The sequence below is a fragment of the Pan troglodytes genome, chromosome 14, assembly GCF_028858775.2.
Source record: "Pan troglodytes isolate AG18354 chromosome 14, NHGRI_mPanTro3-v2.0_pri, whole genome shotgun sequence".
Taxonomy (NCBI): domain Eukaryota; kingdom Metazoa; phylum Chordata; class Mammalia; order Primates; family Hominidae; genus Pan; species Pan troglodytes.
The window spans coordinates 75390140-75406200 of record NC_072412.2 but is presented as its reverse complement, the minus strand read 5'-3'; the positions used below and the strand labels follow the sequence as shown (position 1 = coordinate 75406200).

The following is a 16061-nucleotide window of genomic DNA, read 5'->3' as shown; positions in this document are numbered from 1 at the left end:
AAAATTAGCATACATTTTATGAATTTGTCAAGATGATGATTGTTTTCTTATTTGATCTGTTTATGTGGTAATTTGCATAAATACTCTAACTATAAATCATATTACACATCTAAGTAAATCCTACTTGCTCATATTGCATTAATTCTTTAATTTTTGAATTCCATATTCCAGCTATGATTTTGCATCAAAGTTGCTTATAAAAGATTTCACAACATTTTTCATTATGATATAAAATCTTATTTTAGCATAACATCATGGCATGAAGAAGCTTTCTACAATTTATCTGCTATAATTGACTTTAATCATGAGAAGTGTATTTTCTTGAGCATGAGAAAGAAATGACAGTAGAAGTTTTATGTACACTATTATATATAGTACTTTTAATATTCTATTTTACTGATATTCTAAAATTTAACAGATGGCAGTCACATATCACTTCTAATTTCATCACTGCCACAAATCATTTATTTTAGTATTGCTGTATCTTCATTCTATATTGTGATTGTCCTAATTTGTTATTTTTCTCTGTTAGTATTATCACTAATTTCATCTTGTCATAGCATTTGCCAGTGTCATTATATGGTTTTGTTTTTATTTTTAGTCAAACAAGCATACACAGAGGCTATGTTTATTTTCTTTCTTATTTTCTTAGTAATTTTCATTTGACTTAGTTCTACTTACTCTTGTCTTTAAATTCAGAATTTAACAAATTATAGTATTAATAGTTCTTGGAGTTTATTTTTCTTTATTACTGTGTTAGTTCATTCTCACATTGCTATAAAGAAATACCCGAAACTGGGAAATTTATAAAGAAAAAGCTTTACTTGGCTGTCACTTCTTCAGGCTATGTAGGAAGCATGATGCTGGCATCTGCTCAGCTTCTGGGGAGGCCTCAGGAAACTTACAATGGTGGCAGAAGGCCAAGGGGGAGCAGGCACATCACATGGTGAAAGGCAGAGCAAAAGATCCAGGTGGGAGGTGCTACACACTTTTAAACTACCAGATCTCACGAGCACTCACTCATTATTGTAAGGACAGTACCAAGAGGGATGGTGCTAAACCATTCATGAGAAATCTGCCCCCATGACCCAATTACCCCCACCAAGCCCCACCTCCAGCACTGAGCTGTACATTCCAATATGAGATTTGGGTGGAGACACACATCAAAACTCTATCAATTATTATACTACAATTTAATTTATTCATTCTCCTACACTCAACTACTGAGTGTAGTTGGATATTTCAGTTGTTTCCTCTTCTTGACTATTAAGAATAATGCAGTTATGAATATTCTTAAGTATATCTTTTGGTGAATGTACATACACATTTTAGCTGGCTGTAGACCTAGAACTTAAATTACTAGGCTTTACTTATTCTTGTGCTCAGCTTTAGTAGATACTGCTCAAATGTGTTTGTAAGTGGTTTTCCTAATTTGTCCACACACTAACAGATTTTTAAATTCTGAATGCTCCATGTGCCCTACTGACTTGGTAACATCCGACTTGTCTTTTGTTTATCTTTATCCATTCTGATGACTAGTGCTATCACATTCTCTAAGAACTGATGTGATCAAACATCTTTAATGTATGTATTAGTCATTTGTATATCTTCTGTTGAAGTTTATTTTCAAAATTTTCTCTGTTTCTATTTCTGTGTGTTCTCTTTTTCATTTTGATTTATGGAGTTCTTCATGTATTCTGAAAATTAATCATTTCCAAGTGAATGCATCTCACTTTATTATTATTACTTTCCAGTAAGTACGTGTTGATTATGTAATTTATTAGATTCTATGTCTGAAAGGGACTTTCCTGTGTCTTCTCACATTGTTTGCAAATTAGCTTAAGTAATTTAATATCTCTGCCTTGTATTTTTAAAATTCAATAGATATTATTTACTTACATTCTATCTTTTTGGGGGAGTGGGGGAGATATGTAAGTTCAGTGATTTTTTTTTTATCTTTCATATGTGTTTGTACAACCCAAACTTTTATTCTTATAGATGTTTTTACGATGTTTATATTAGTTAACATTCAGTCAAGAGCCAGAAATCAGAACAGTCATTTATCAGTTATTCTAAACAAAGGTATTTTAATATTAAATATAAAGTTTTGTTGAGTAAGTAAAAAAACTTACTAGTTAACCAAAAATCAACAAAATAACACTATATTGTAATTTAATCAACTCACAATAATAGCTACCTCTCCTGGGGGTGGAGAACTAAAAGACATGGTTAAAATGATTAAGATTTAGAAGCTTGGGGAAGGGCCCTGTGCACTGAAATTCAGTCAACTGCTATTTGGGCCACTGCTTAGCTGGAGCTAGTCTCAGAAGGAAAGACCTGGGACCCAGAGCTCTGAGAAGAAGATGCCAATCTGCTGGCGCCAATGGCTTAGAGTAGTCTCAATGAAGCCAATGGCGTGTCTTAGAAAAACCGCAAACTAGGTGTGTCTGGTGCTACAGAGCAACTCTTGCTACAGGGCTGCTACAGTGAGAAAAGGATGGGGTGACACTCACAGGAAAAAAAAAAAAAGCAAACAAACAAAAAACCAAGACCCTTTACTCTCCTCTAGTCTTTCAGTCTCTGCCACCCACTGATGTCAGATCCTAACAGGGAACCAGGTGGCAAAGCAGAAAAGTGGTTTTCAGAGATTTAGCCCTTATTTCAAAAGCAGAAAATACAGGAGAGGATGTAGACCTGAGAGACAACAGCTTAAAAAGTTTGTACTTCCTCCTCAAAAATCAAAATGTTTCTGGATGTACAATCTGAAGCCTACTTCTCATTCTTTTAAATTACTACTTGGAGATTCATTTTAACGATCTCAACTCTGTCTTTCTTCTGCTTAGGAAAGTTTTTAATCTATTGAGACTCATTTGTTTAATTGTTCCTTTTCCCATTATTCTAGTTCTCTGATTTGAGATATGTTTTAGCACATACTTACATTAATGGTTCTATGTGTGTTTTAAGACTGATTTCTTTGCCATAAGTCTCCTTCGCCAATTAAAAAAAATACATGAATTCAATCAATGCCAATTTGTTTATGATCGTTTGTATCTCCAATGCAGACTTAAAATTTTTGCATTTTAACTTTTCTTACACGATATCTTTATTTGACTCCCCTCCTTCCAATCACCTTTATAACCACCTTATTTTGAGTGTGTTATCTTGTATCTGTCAAGTCTTTGTCATCTTTAAAGTCTTTTTATCATCTTTAAAGTCTTTAAAGTATATGTTTTTAGGTCAAAAAATAAAATATTTTTATATGATGGAAAAACTTCTACATGCTTTGTTTCACTTTGTTTTTCTATTTACTACTTGTGACTTTCCCTGTCACATAATATTTAAGTCTCTTAATTTTTTTCAAGATACATTTATTTGCTCTCAAAATCCTGCTCTCAAATGTTTTGCTAGAAGTTTCCTTAGTGTCAATATCCATTATTATTTTTAAAAAGCTATTAGATAAGAAAGAAAAGGTGAACCAGAAGCACAAAAAGCTAAAGAAAATAGCTACTTGTCAATTCAATCTCTTTTTTGTATTTGGTAAAGCTTTATTCTGCAGTAATGTATAAAGTGTTCGCTATCGAACTTTACACTATAATCACTCTCAATATCAAAAAATATCTGTAACCATTTCTGCTAGACTTCTTTTGGCTATAGTTGCTGAGAAAAACTCCAAATCCTACTATCACCACTGCTTTGGAAGGCTGCTGTGTAGAAGTGAAAAGAAGTTAAAATCATACACAGCCTATAGTGACGGGCTGCTTGCATAAAAAATGGTTGGTTGTTCTTCCATTACCTTCTGAGGAATACTGAGACTTCTAGGAGAAGGAATTAAAATATTTTATTACCAACTTTCAGTCCTATCTGCAAATTTTCTAAAAGTAATTTCTTGGAATTGTTTCTATATGAAGTAGTTACCTTCTGCTTCTCACTCCTCTCAAATACAATTTTTATTCCGTTGTGCCTTTTAATGACATTCATAGAAAAATTATTTTCATTTGTGTTAATATTGTCACTTTATTCAATAGAAAATGTATATATTTAATAATACACACATTTTATTAACACCAATTTGTGTAACATGTAAATATATACATTTATTAATACTACTTTTTCTACTTATATTCACATTTTCTCTTGAAAATGATTTTTTTAAGCATTACAATATTTTTCTTTAAAAACACTTAATTTGGAAGTCAATGATAAAATTTAACATTCTTCAATATTAAATATTAAAAGTAAAACTATCCAGTGGGTATATCTATTCATGGATAGTAAAACTTACAATAATAGTAGAATGAATGTTCTCCGTCCAGGCACAGTGGCTCACCCCTGTCATTCCAACATTTTGGGAGGCCGAGAGGATTGCTTGAGTCCAGCAGTTTGAGACCAGCCTGGGCAATGTAGTAAGACCCCATCTCTACAAATAATTTTAAAAATAACTGGGCATGGTGGCATGCTTCTGTAGTTAAAGCTACTTGAGAGGCTGAGGGGCTGAGGTGAGAGGATTACTTGAATCAGGAGGTTGAGGCTAGTGAACTGTGATCATGCCACCTGCTCTATAGCCTGGGTGATAGAGCAAGATCCTGTATCCAGAAAAAAAAAGGAATGGATGTTCTCTTGGAAATTTTTATAATTCTAATAGAGGATAATAGAGGAAAGCATAATCCTTTTTGCCTTTTTATGTTTTCTAATCACTATTTATAAGTAACAGTCGGTTATTTAGTGACTTTTTCTTACCATTTACATTGACAGCAATAGATTTATTCCTGGTATTGTTTTTAAAATGGATATCTCATTAACACAGCAAATTTGCCTAATATGGGTGAGAAGTATCCTGTCCTTTCATTATCTTATTCATTTTTTACATTATTTTGTAATGAAAACACACACACACACACACACATATTAAAGTGTTAGTACATTACTTATCCATATTTTTTGGATAATTAGCTTGCATTATAGCTCTGTGACCTTCTTTATGACTTTACTTTGAATAACCTTAAAATATGTATTTTGTTGTAAATATTCTCCAATCTTAATCAGAAATAAATGGAGAAAATATTTAACGCAGAGTCTTGTGGCAATTTCTTACATGCTGTTCTGACTAAATTGTCTATCTAGTTTCTTCTACTGTCGCTTTTAAATTGACTATACATAGAAATCACTATTCAGATTACTTTTCCTGTACTTGTATTTTTTGGTCAGCTAGCATACATCATATATTAAGAAATCCTGTTTTGCTCTAGTATCTTTCTTCGTAAAAAATATCAGAATGTGATATCAATACTCGTTGAAGTTTTTAATTCTTACATTGCCAAAATTGCTTACATTTTAATTAAATATGAATTTTAATTCTATTCTGTGAAAATGTTTTGAATAGCTCCATTTTTACTTGATTTTTTTTTTCCTTTAAATTGAGTTAGTGGAGCTTTTACTTGGCATCTTTTTCTTCTCCCTGGGTGTGATTTAATGGCTTTAAAATTCTGTGGTTTGATGACTGGCTATTAATGTCTGGGTACTTTTCCTGCGTTACTCAGAAACATAATCATTAGAAAATGACCTTTTACTTCAGACCCATAGCAGAAAATTGTTTTTACACCACCATCTTACATTTTTTTTTGTTTGTTTTTTTCCTCACCTCTGCTGACGTGATTTTTTTCCCCTTGTTTTGCTATCACATAACACTAATGTGTCATTCTAACCTGGCTGTTGTTTCCCTAAATATTATTTTCAACACTTTTTCCAATTAAGAGTAATAAAAAACAATGAACACTTATCTTAAGTTTAGGTTATTCATGACACTATTTCTTGTGGAAAAAAAACCCAAGAAATTGGTTTATGGCTTAAAATTAATGAGTGTGTTCTGACGGATTCAAGACCAAAATTGCATCAATTTCATATAACAAATTTAGTGAGTCTTCTAGTAAGACAGATTAAGCTAAGGGGTAAATATGCCAGCACAGCCAGACTTACTTGGTGAATAAAGAAAATACAAAAAAAAAAAGTGAATAAACGTCGATGTGTGGTGCTTGGCCAAATATAACCTCAGATTCCCCAAACAATACAGACAGACATTAGTGGTTATTTTTGTTTCTTCTTGGTAGCTGTCTTGGCTTGGTTCTTTTACACTTTACATTCTAGCTAAAATGTCTTTTTGTGATTTTTAAAAAATTTTCTTAGCTCACAAACAGATACTGATTCTGCCTGAACACATCTTATAAGTAGGCTTGAATTTTAATAAATATGTAGTACCACCCCCTTAAGAATCTGCAAAATGTATAAAAACAGAGTTTCTTTCATGATTTACTATGGCAAAATGGATTCATTCATTCATTCATTCAAATCTTCATGTTAATAATTTTTTTTTTTTGAGATGGAGTCTCGCTCTGTCACCCAAGCTGGAGTGTAGTGGCACAATCTCAGCTCACTACAACCTCTGCTTCCCAGGTTCAAGCAATTATTCTGCCTCAGCCTCCCAAGTAGCTGGGATTACAGGCATGCGTCACCACGCTTTGCTTTTTTTTTTTTTTTTTTTTTTTGGCATTTTTAGTAGAGACAGGGTTTCACCATGTTGGCCAGGTTGGTCTCCAACTCCTGACCTCAGGTGATCTGCCCGCCTTGGCCTCCCAAAGTGCTAGAATTACAGGCGTGCAAAGCTTCATGTTAGTAATTCTGGAACCCGGGAGGCGGAGGCTGCCGTGAGCTGAGATCGTGCCACTGTACACTCCAGCCTGGGAGACAGAGACTCTGTCTCAAACAAACAAACAAACAAACAAATAATTTTTACAAGGTAGTTGTAATTTCTGTTCAGTCTGAAGCACATATGGCTTAAAGCATCATGAAAGCAGGATTCATTGTCGGTTGTTTTTCTATTATGTCCTAATACCTAGCACGGTGCCTTAAGCCTCAAGGTCCATCACTTGCATAGTGCCTTCCAACACTCTGTTTCTATTTTTTATTCAAATTTTGGTATTCTTCTTCTCAAAGGTGGCACCCCAAATTGTATACATTTTAATTAATCTTAGACTCACACATTAAAAAAGAAAGGAAAAAAAAAGAAATTGCTGTTTACTGAATCTCAGTTGGGGCTACTAGTCAGCTCAGGAGAATTTTAATTCACATACTGAAAGAGATGATTTTTAAGGGACCTGATTGATTTATTAGATATCCAGAATGGATATGTGATGGGGGGAATCATTCCAATAAGAAAGAAAATTTGTATCAAGTCCTTGAATATAAAATGCAAAATTTAAGTTTGGCAGGGAGTGGCCCCAAAGAGATCATATAGTAACTTGGCTGAGGTAAAAATATTGCAAAGATTAAAAAAAAAAAAAGAGCAGTGATGTGTTTTCATTTCAATTTTATAAATATTCACTCTGGTTGAAGAGTTGTTTCTAATTGCTCAAGGAAACTGTACAATTAGTAGAATTTCATCACAATAGTTGACTGGCTAAGATATATGCCAATTGTTGAAACGTATTATTTAATAAATTATGCCTCAGAATTAAAATGTATTTCAACAACTCATTTTGGTGCCATATTTGAGCATGGTCATTTCCAGGTTCTTCATTCTGGAATACAGTGGTTTTAATAGCTTAGACTTCACTTTCTTTCTCCATTCTCTTTTCTTGACACCTGCCTTACAACCACCTGATGTCCCAGCCATACCAAATCATTCCAGTTCCCTGAACCTACCTAGATTGTCCACACCCCTTTGCCTTTTCACTTACTCGTTTCTGCCTAGATTCCCCTTTCATTGCTTTTTCTTATTAACTTGTGACTGTCCACTATTCACTGTCCACTTAGTTTCATGCTCAATATTCACTTGGTCTTTGAATACATTTGAAAACTCTCTAGATTGATAAACAAACCCAAGTCTAGCTCTCTATGTGCAAGATCTGTGTGGCAAGATCAGTATTAACAGGACTGAGTTTATTGTACTTAAAAACAATAGTGTCAAGAAATGTTAAAATATATTAAGATCTGCTTTTGCTTAAAACCAAAATAAGATTATTTATATTTTCTACCATCCAAAGCATAGTTTAATCTGTACCTTTCCTATGAACCGTTTTTGAATCCACCCAGTTAAAATTAATCTTTCTTTCTTCCCTACTTTTGTGTTCCCGAGACACATAATTAATAATTTTCCCTGCCATTTGTCAAAGTCTTGCTTCAGTGGAACTTAAACAGGTGCTTTTTCATTGATAAGTTTCCACAGATAAATCACTATTTTTTCTAGAATTAAAAACAAGTGCTTCATTCATTTTTTAAAAAATTTCACAAACATGTACTGGTCATGATGATATATCAAAGAAGATAAGTAAATTCTGCCCTCAGAGAGCTTACATTATACTAAAAGGAACTAGAAAACAATAACAAATAAGTTGCAGAATTATAAAACGCGTAGAGTTGGAGCAGAGGAAATACGGAGGGATTAAGGTTGAACTAACAGTTTTGGGTTGGTGAATTCTGCCAAGTTTGGATACATGATGAATTGATCTAAATTAATTCACATATTTACAATTGTCAGATTATTTTCATAAATTTGGGTATGTTTTAATAAATAAAGGTAGGTAGACCCTATCAGGCTTCATAACCTCATTTACCAGCTGTGTGTTATAATAGTAGCAAGTGACAAGAGGAGTTTGCAATAGACACCATCATTTCTTAGCAACTAGAAAGAAAAGCAGTCACCAATGTATTGTTGTAGCTTAGTGAAATCCCACTCACTGTCCTGTAAAGCATGTTAAAATACTTCCTATGGAAAGGCAGATATAGGAGTAATCTGACAGCAGGATTGACAAGCTTTCTCATGGCATCTGATGAAAGAGCTCTTCGTTAATTAGAAAACAAAGAACCAAGCTAAGTTCTGGATCTAGAGAGTTTCTTCAAAGGCACTGGAGTTGAGGGATTCTAATCCTTTTATTGTGCAACAGAAAGGATGCCTAAACACTTTTTCTGGGTAACCAAATTGAGTGAAAATTACATTTAATATCCCAAGCTAGTTAGCAAAACATTCTAGTATTTACATAATGGTATAGGAGTGCTTTCTGTGCACTTTCCTTGAAATATACTTTATTGGTAAAGTATGAAAAATTGTAAATAACTATACCTAGGATACAGATTATAAATAAAGCTAAATTTCAGGGAACAAGACAAAATGGGATCAGAAAAGACTTTCTAGTGGAGACACAACCTCAGCTGACTGAGAGATGCGTAGAAATAACCCTGCATATGTAATAAAAAGCTACCTATGATAAAGTAAATATGAACGCACCATGCTACATAGTGCTAGAAAAGATCCAGTGCTATGGCACTAGCTCTTTCTTCTGATGCCATGAGAAAGCTTGTCAATCCTGCTGTCAGATTACTCTCATATCTGCCTTTCTGTGGGAGGTACTTGTTAATGTGCCTTACAGGACAGTGAACAAGATTTCACTAAGCTACAACAATACATTGGTGACTGCTTTTCTTTCTACTTCCTAATAAATGATGATGTCTATTGCAAAATCCTCTTGACACTTGCTACTATTATAACACATAGCTGGTAAATGAGGTTGTGAAGCCTGATAGAGTATGAATGAGTTTGGCTAATTATCCACCAATACTCATTCACTCCTTTTTATATGACAATATAAACACACATTTTTAATGAGGCATATGGCCATCTAAAATAAAGACAAGACTTTCCAGCGTCTTACGAACTAGGTATAACCATGTGTCTGGTTCTGACCTATGAGATGTGAGAAGTGAGTTGTGCACCCTAAAAGATAGACTCTTTAAGGGAGGGATGGTGCTCCTTCTCCCAATTTTCCTTCATCCTGCTGTTTGAACCATGGTTGTGGTAACTGGGACTCCACTTTGGGACATCAAGACATGAGGGTTAACAGACAATTGTCCATGGGATTTTAGCATTACTACACATTTTCCAAACAATAATTACTGGTGACTGTTTTTCATAACATATTTTCAGGATATTTGTAAATCAAAGAGTTGGAAGATAAAGATAGTGACTTCCTCTTGGTCAGAGAGTAGAGAATTGTTCCTTGACCAGAATCATAAAGATAATGTCTCCCTTCAGGGCAAAGGTTGGACAGGTTTTCTGGCAGCCTCTTTAAAGGATTAGAGTTTCCAAAACTCAGAGATCCCTTGGATGTGAAACAAACCCACCACATGTGCAGCATTCACTTGAGTTGCTCCAAATCACGCTGGTGAGGCTTGGGGGAAATAAGTAGAGCAGATGTAAACATGATATTTACTAATTCGCTTATTCCTCCTGCATAATAGATTTTTTACTGGGCAAATTTGGTTTAATATATAGCATCTTAATTAATTTTCTTATTTAGGCCATTTCTTCCTATCCGAGTTTGTTGAGTTTTTAATCATGAAAATATGCTGAATTTTGTGAAATGCATTCTCTGCATCTATTGAGATGATCATGTGATTTTTATCCTTTATTCTATTCATGTGGTGTATGTATGGCTTTAATCAAGATTTTTTTGTTGAACTATCCTTGCATCCTAGGTATAAATTCTATTTGGTCGTGGTTTATGTACTGTTGGATTCAGTTTGCAGGTATTATGATGATAATTTTTGTATGTATATTCATAGGGATGTTAGCCTCTAGTTTTTGTTTGTTTGTTTTTGTTTGTTTGTTTGTTTTTGGTGGTGTCTTTGTCTGGCTTTGGTATTAGGGCAATGCTGACCTCACAGAGTGTGTTCAGAAGTGTTCTGTCTTCAATATATGAAAGAATTTGAGAAGAATTAGCATTAATTCTTCTTTAAGTGTCTCTGATGTGAACCCACAATTTCTTAGACAGGTGTCAGTCAATTTAGAAAGTCTATATTGCCAAGGTTAAGGACACACTCATAACACACCCTCAGGAGGTCCTGACGACATGTGCCCAAGGTGGTCAGGGGTACAGCTTGCTTTATACATTTTATGGAGACCTAATACATCAACCATTACATGCAAGATTTACATTGGTTCAGTCTGGAAGGGTGGGCTACTCCAAGGCAAAATTGGGGACTTCCAAGTCATACATAGGCTTTAAATTTTTCTGACACGTAGCCAGGCACGGTATCTCACGCCTGTAATCCCAGCACTTTGGGAGGCCGAGGCAGATGGATCACAAGATCAGGAGTTCGGACCAGCCTGGCCAATATGGTGAAACCCTGTTTTTACTAAAAATACAAAAATTATCCAGGCGTGGTGGTGGGCACCTGTAGTCCCAGCTACTTGGGAGGCTGAGGCAGGAGAATCACTTGAACCCAGGAGGCAGAGGTTGTAGTGAGCCAAGATCATGCCGCTGCATTCCAGCCTGGGCAAAAAAGCAAGACTCCGTCTCAAAAAAAAAAAAAAAAAAAAAAAAAAAAAAAAAAATTCTGACTGGCAACTGGCTGAAAGAGTTATTATCAGCCGAAAGGAATGTCTGGGTTATGATAAGGGGTTATGAAGACCTAGGTTTTATCATGTAGATGAAATCTCCAAGCAGCAGCATTCAGAGAGAATAGATTGTAAATGTTTCATATCAGACTTAAGGTCTATGTTGATGTTAATGCTGGAGGGGTTTAATGAGGTATGTCCAACCTCCTCTTCTATCATGGACTGAATGAGATTTTCAGGTTAACTCGAGAGTGCCTTTGGCCAAGAGGAGGGGTCTATTCATATCATTGGGAGCCTTAGAATTTTATTTTTGGTTTACAGTGAGAATGTACCAGTAAAGTCATCTGGTCCTGGGCTTACTTTCTTTTTTTGTTATTGACACATAATAATTATACATATTCATGGGTTATAATGCTATGTTTTGATACTTGTATATATTGTCTAATGAACAAATTAGGTAATTAGTATATTAATCACCTTAAACATGTATCATTACTTTGTTGTGAGAACATTCAAATCCTCTCTTCTAGCTATTCAAACTATGCAATGCATTATTCTTAGTCGTAGTCACTCTAATGTGCAATAGAGTACCAAAAGTTATTTCTCCTAACTGCAAAATTGTACCCATTGACCAACCTCTCTCCATCTACCCCTCCCCACTAGTTCTCTCCAGTCTTTGATAACCATGGTTTTACTCTCAAATTCTATGAGACATTCTTTTTAGAGTATACATGTGAGTGAGATAATGTGGTATTTGTCTTTCTGTGCCTGGCTTATTTTGCTTAATATAATGTCCTTCAGGCTCATCCATGTTATAGAAAATATTAGGAGTTTATTCTTTTTATGGCTGAATAGTATTCCATTGTGTTCCAACAAATGGAGCACATTTCCATTATCCATTTATCCATTGTTGAGCATTTAGTTGATTCCGTATTTTGGCTACTGTGAATAGTGCTGCAATAAACATGGAAGTGCAGCTGTTTCTCTTATAAACTGGTTTCATTTCCTTTGAATATATACCAAGTAGTGAGATTGCTGGATCATATGGTGAATCTACTTGTAATTTTTTGAGGGACTACCCTCAAAAAACTGTTTTTCGTAATGGTTTTCGTAATGGTTTTACTAATTTACATTGCCATAAACAATGTATGAGTTTCTCCTTTTTCACATCCTCATCAGCATTTATTATTTTTGATTTTTTTTGGCAATAGCTTTTGCAACTGGAGTGAGGTGATATCTCATTGTGGTTATGATTTGCATTTCTCTGATGGTTAGTGCTGTTGAGAATTTATTCATATATCTGTTTGCTCCTGGAATTTTCTTTGTTGGGAAGTTTGATTACTGATTCAATATCCAAAATCTGAACAGACCTATATGTAGTTTGATACTAGATTAGATAGATATAGGTCTGTTCAGATTTCATATTTCTTCATGATTTAGTCTTGGTAGGTTGTATGTCATCATTGCTTTTTAATGTAAATTTAGGTATATATTTATATATAATTTTTGAAATAATTTCAGAAACAGAAAATGTGTGATCTATTATTGCCTAGAACTATTTTATTATTAATTATCAACAATATTTGGTTCAAATAACTCAATAGTATAATTTATCAGAGTAATGTTTATGAATAAATAGAGCAGCTTGAAGTAAACATTTCCTTTAAAACAATAGAGAGTAAGAAGTTCATATCATGTTTATTTATAAACTATGTACGAGAGCTGTGCTAGGTGTCTCACAGAAAGATGCCCATAAGTAAAGTCCCTGCAAAATACATTTAGTTACATTTTAATATCTTAGGGTTATTCCATACTTCTTTTGAGTTAAATCATCAATTTAAATGAAACAGAAGTAAGTGAGGTTCAGATTTCATAAGGTGTTTAGAATGATTAAAAACTTGTAAGTGAATGATTATTTCACTTCTGGGTGTTTTTGCAAGCTAAATTGTTCAATACTTGTTTTTTAAAATGTTCCTATTGGTTAATTTTAGCATACCACAAGATTGAGAGTTAGCAGACTACTTGTGAGTAATCAAGCAAAGAGGTATTACACGCATAAAGGGAACACTTGGGCAATCAGATATATTTTACTATGGCAGCCATTATGAGAAACATAAACAGCTTTAGAAAAACATTCCCAGGATTTAAAATAATTTTACATATCACATTTTAGAGTTATTATATGGTATTAGAGCATGAATTTGTAAATCTACATCCTGATTGATTTTATGCTAAGTAATACTGTCTTCCTATGCATTTATTTAGAAATTGAATATTATAGATTTAAGTCTACTTATAAATATATTATATTGGATATATTGTCCATAGTAAAGAAATAACTTCATCTGTGAACCCAAAATATCTGAGACAGGTCTCAGTCAATTTAAGAAGTTTATTTTACCAAAGTTAAGGGCTCATGACCATTACACAGCCTCGGGAGACCTGACAATGTGTGCCAAAGGTGGTTGGGGCACAGCTTGATTTTATACATTTTAGGGAGATACGAGACATCAATCAATATGTGTAAGATATACATTGGTTCCTTCCGGAAAGGTAGAACAAATCGAAATGGGGAGGGGGCTTCCAGGTCATAGGCAGGTTAAGAGACAAGTGGTTCCATTCTTTTGAGTTTCTGACTAGCTTTTCCAAAGGAGGCACTCAGATATTCACTTATCTCTATGAGCAGAGGGATGACTTTGAGTTCTGTCTGCTGTCCTTTGTCCACAAGGAAATTCCTTGTAAGGGAGGTACATAGCTTTTTTTTTTTTTTTTTTTTTTGATATATATCTTAGTAGCTATCTTTTCTAGGAATAGAATGGGAGGCAGGTTTGCCCTAAGGAGTTCCCAGCTTGACTTCCCTTTGGCTTTAGTGATTTGGGAGTCCCAGGATTTATTTTCCTTTCACACATCTAATCTCATTAAAACACAAACAAATCATATTCTCCCTCTATTCAAAAACCACTATGGCTTCCTGTTGTACTCAGGAGAAGAGTCTACATGCACCTTGTAAGCTGCCATTCACCTTGAACCACCATTCTCACCTCAGCCTCTGCCCCAGCCACACTGACTTCCTTCCTGCTTCTGAAACTTTTCACTCACTATTTAGTCATCCTCAAATCTTCCTTCCCCAGATAATCCTGAACTCACCTCCAATCACTACCACTCTCTTCCAAGTTTTTTTGCAAAAGGTTTCAGTGAGACCTTTTCTGGTTACTTATTTAAATTGTATCCACAATCTCTACCCTCACCAGTTGCGTTACTGATCCTGCTTCTGGATTCTATGTCCCTTGCACTTTGAACCTTCCCCAGTAGTAAATGATATTTATGTTTACTTTGTATATTCTGTCTATCCCTGCTTCAGTAGAATTGAGTGCATGGATTTGTTTTTCCTATTTTGTTCATGGACATATCAATAAAAGTTTTAACAATATGTGACACACCCTAAACATTCAAAAATATGTAGTGAGCAAATGGATAAGTAAATAAATGCAATGCTGTGCCTTACTGTGATAAAATCATGACTATGATTAAATGGGGAAGGACTATTTTATTAGGATTAGACAATGTATTCAAATCATGTTAGTACCATTTATGATGCATAACTTATTTTGGGGGGGTTCTATCATACTTCTCATTAATAAAATAATTATAGCAAGATGAGTGTATCAAGTAAACTTCAGCAATTTTCAATCATACTAACATTGTTGCATTCTTTTTTCCTGTAAAGTCTTGTTTTTAGCTATAGTATAGGCACTGAGTAAGAAAGTTGTTGTTAAGATAATACTTTTAGTTTATTACATTTATTTATTGTTCTAAACTGTGAGGATGGAACACAAGGTGCAGGCATGTGTTACATACTGCCAAATCACTTGCTTATCAACAAGTAGGATAATGCCTTTCTCCTGTTTATGTTCATTGTCTTATATTTTATTCTGTATTTTAATAGCCATTTCTTAATATTTATTAAACTAATATACTAATATTATTTTTGCAGTATGCAATTTAAATCTATCCAAGTTTCTAGAAATAGAGGTTAAAATTATAGTTGTCTTAATTTCATCTAGTATACTGCAATTTCTATACAAAAATAGAAATTTCTAGTATATATGATCATTTATTGGGTATCTTTAACAAAATCTCCCTGCAAAGTAATATATTTCCAACACATTTGAGCCTCATACTGTGAAAATTTATTTTAAAGGACCTTTTCTTTTCTATATTTTGTCATCCAGACTATGATATTAAATCACATTTTTCCAATTGTGTTTTTAGGTTGTATTCAGTTGGAGGTCGTGATGGAAGTTCCTGTTTGAGTTCAATGGAATATTATGATCCTCATACAAATAAGTGGAACATGTGTGCTCCCATGTGTAAGAGGAGAGGGGGTGTCGGAGTGGCCACATGTGACGGTTTTCTTTATGCAGTAGGAGGTCATGATGCTCCTGCTTCAAATCACTGTTCCCGGCTACTGGATTATGTAGAAAGGTAAGACCCCAAGGACACTGTTACAGCGAAAGAGACAGTGCAAATCACATTGATGCCTGATTCAGTGATTGGAAAAATTGCATTATTTAGGAAGGGTAAATTCAACACCTAGAGATACATTTTTAACTCCTTTCTCTCTCTCTCTGTCTCTCTCTCTCTCTCTCTCTCACACACACACACACGTTCTTTT

General features: G+C 34.3%; 1 protein-coding gene across 1 annotated transcript in view; it reads left to right on the top strand.

Moving 5' to 3' along the window:
* The window catches only part of KLHL1 (kelch like family member 1), a 426381-nt gene that overhangs the window by 391774 nt on the left and 18546 nt on the right, over positions 1 to 16061 (top strand). The window contains exon 9 of the mRNA XM_016925362.4: positions 15659 to 15871. Within this exon, the coding sequence (XP_016780851.2) occupies positions 15659 to 15871 (213 nt within the window). The remainder of the gene's footprint in view (positions 1 to 15658; positions 15872 to 16061) is intronic.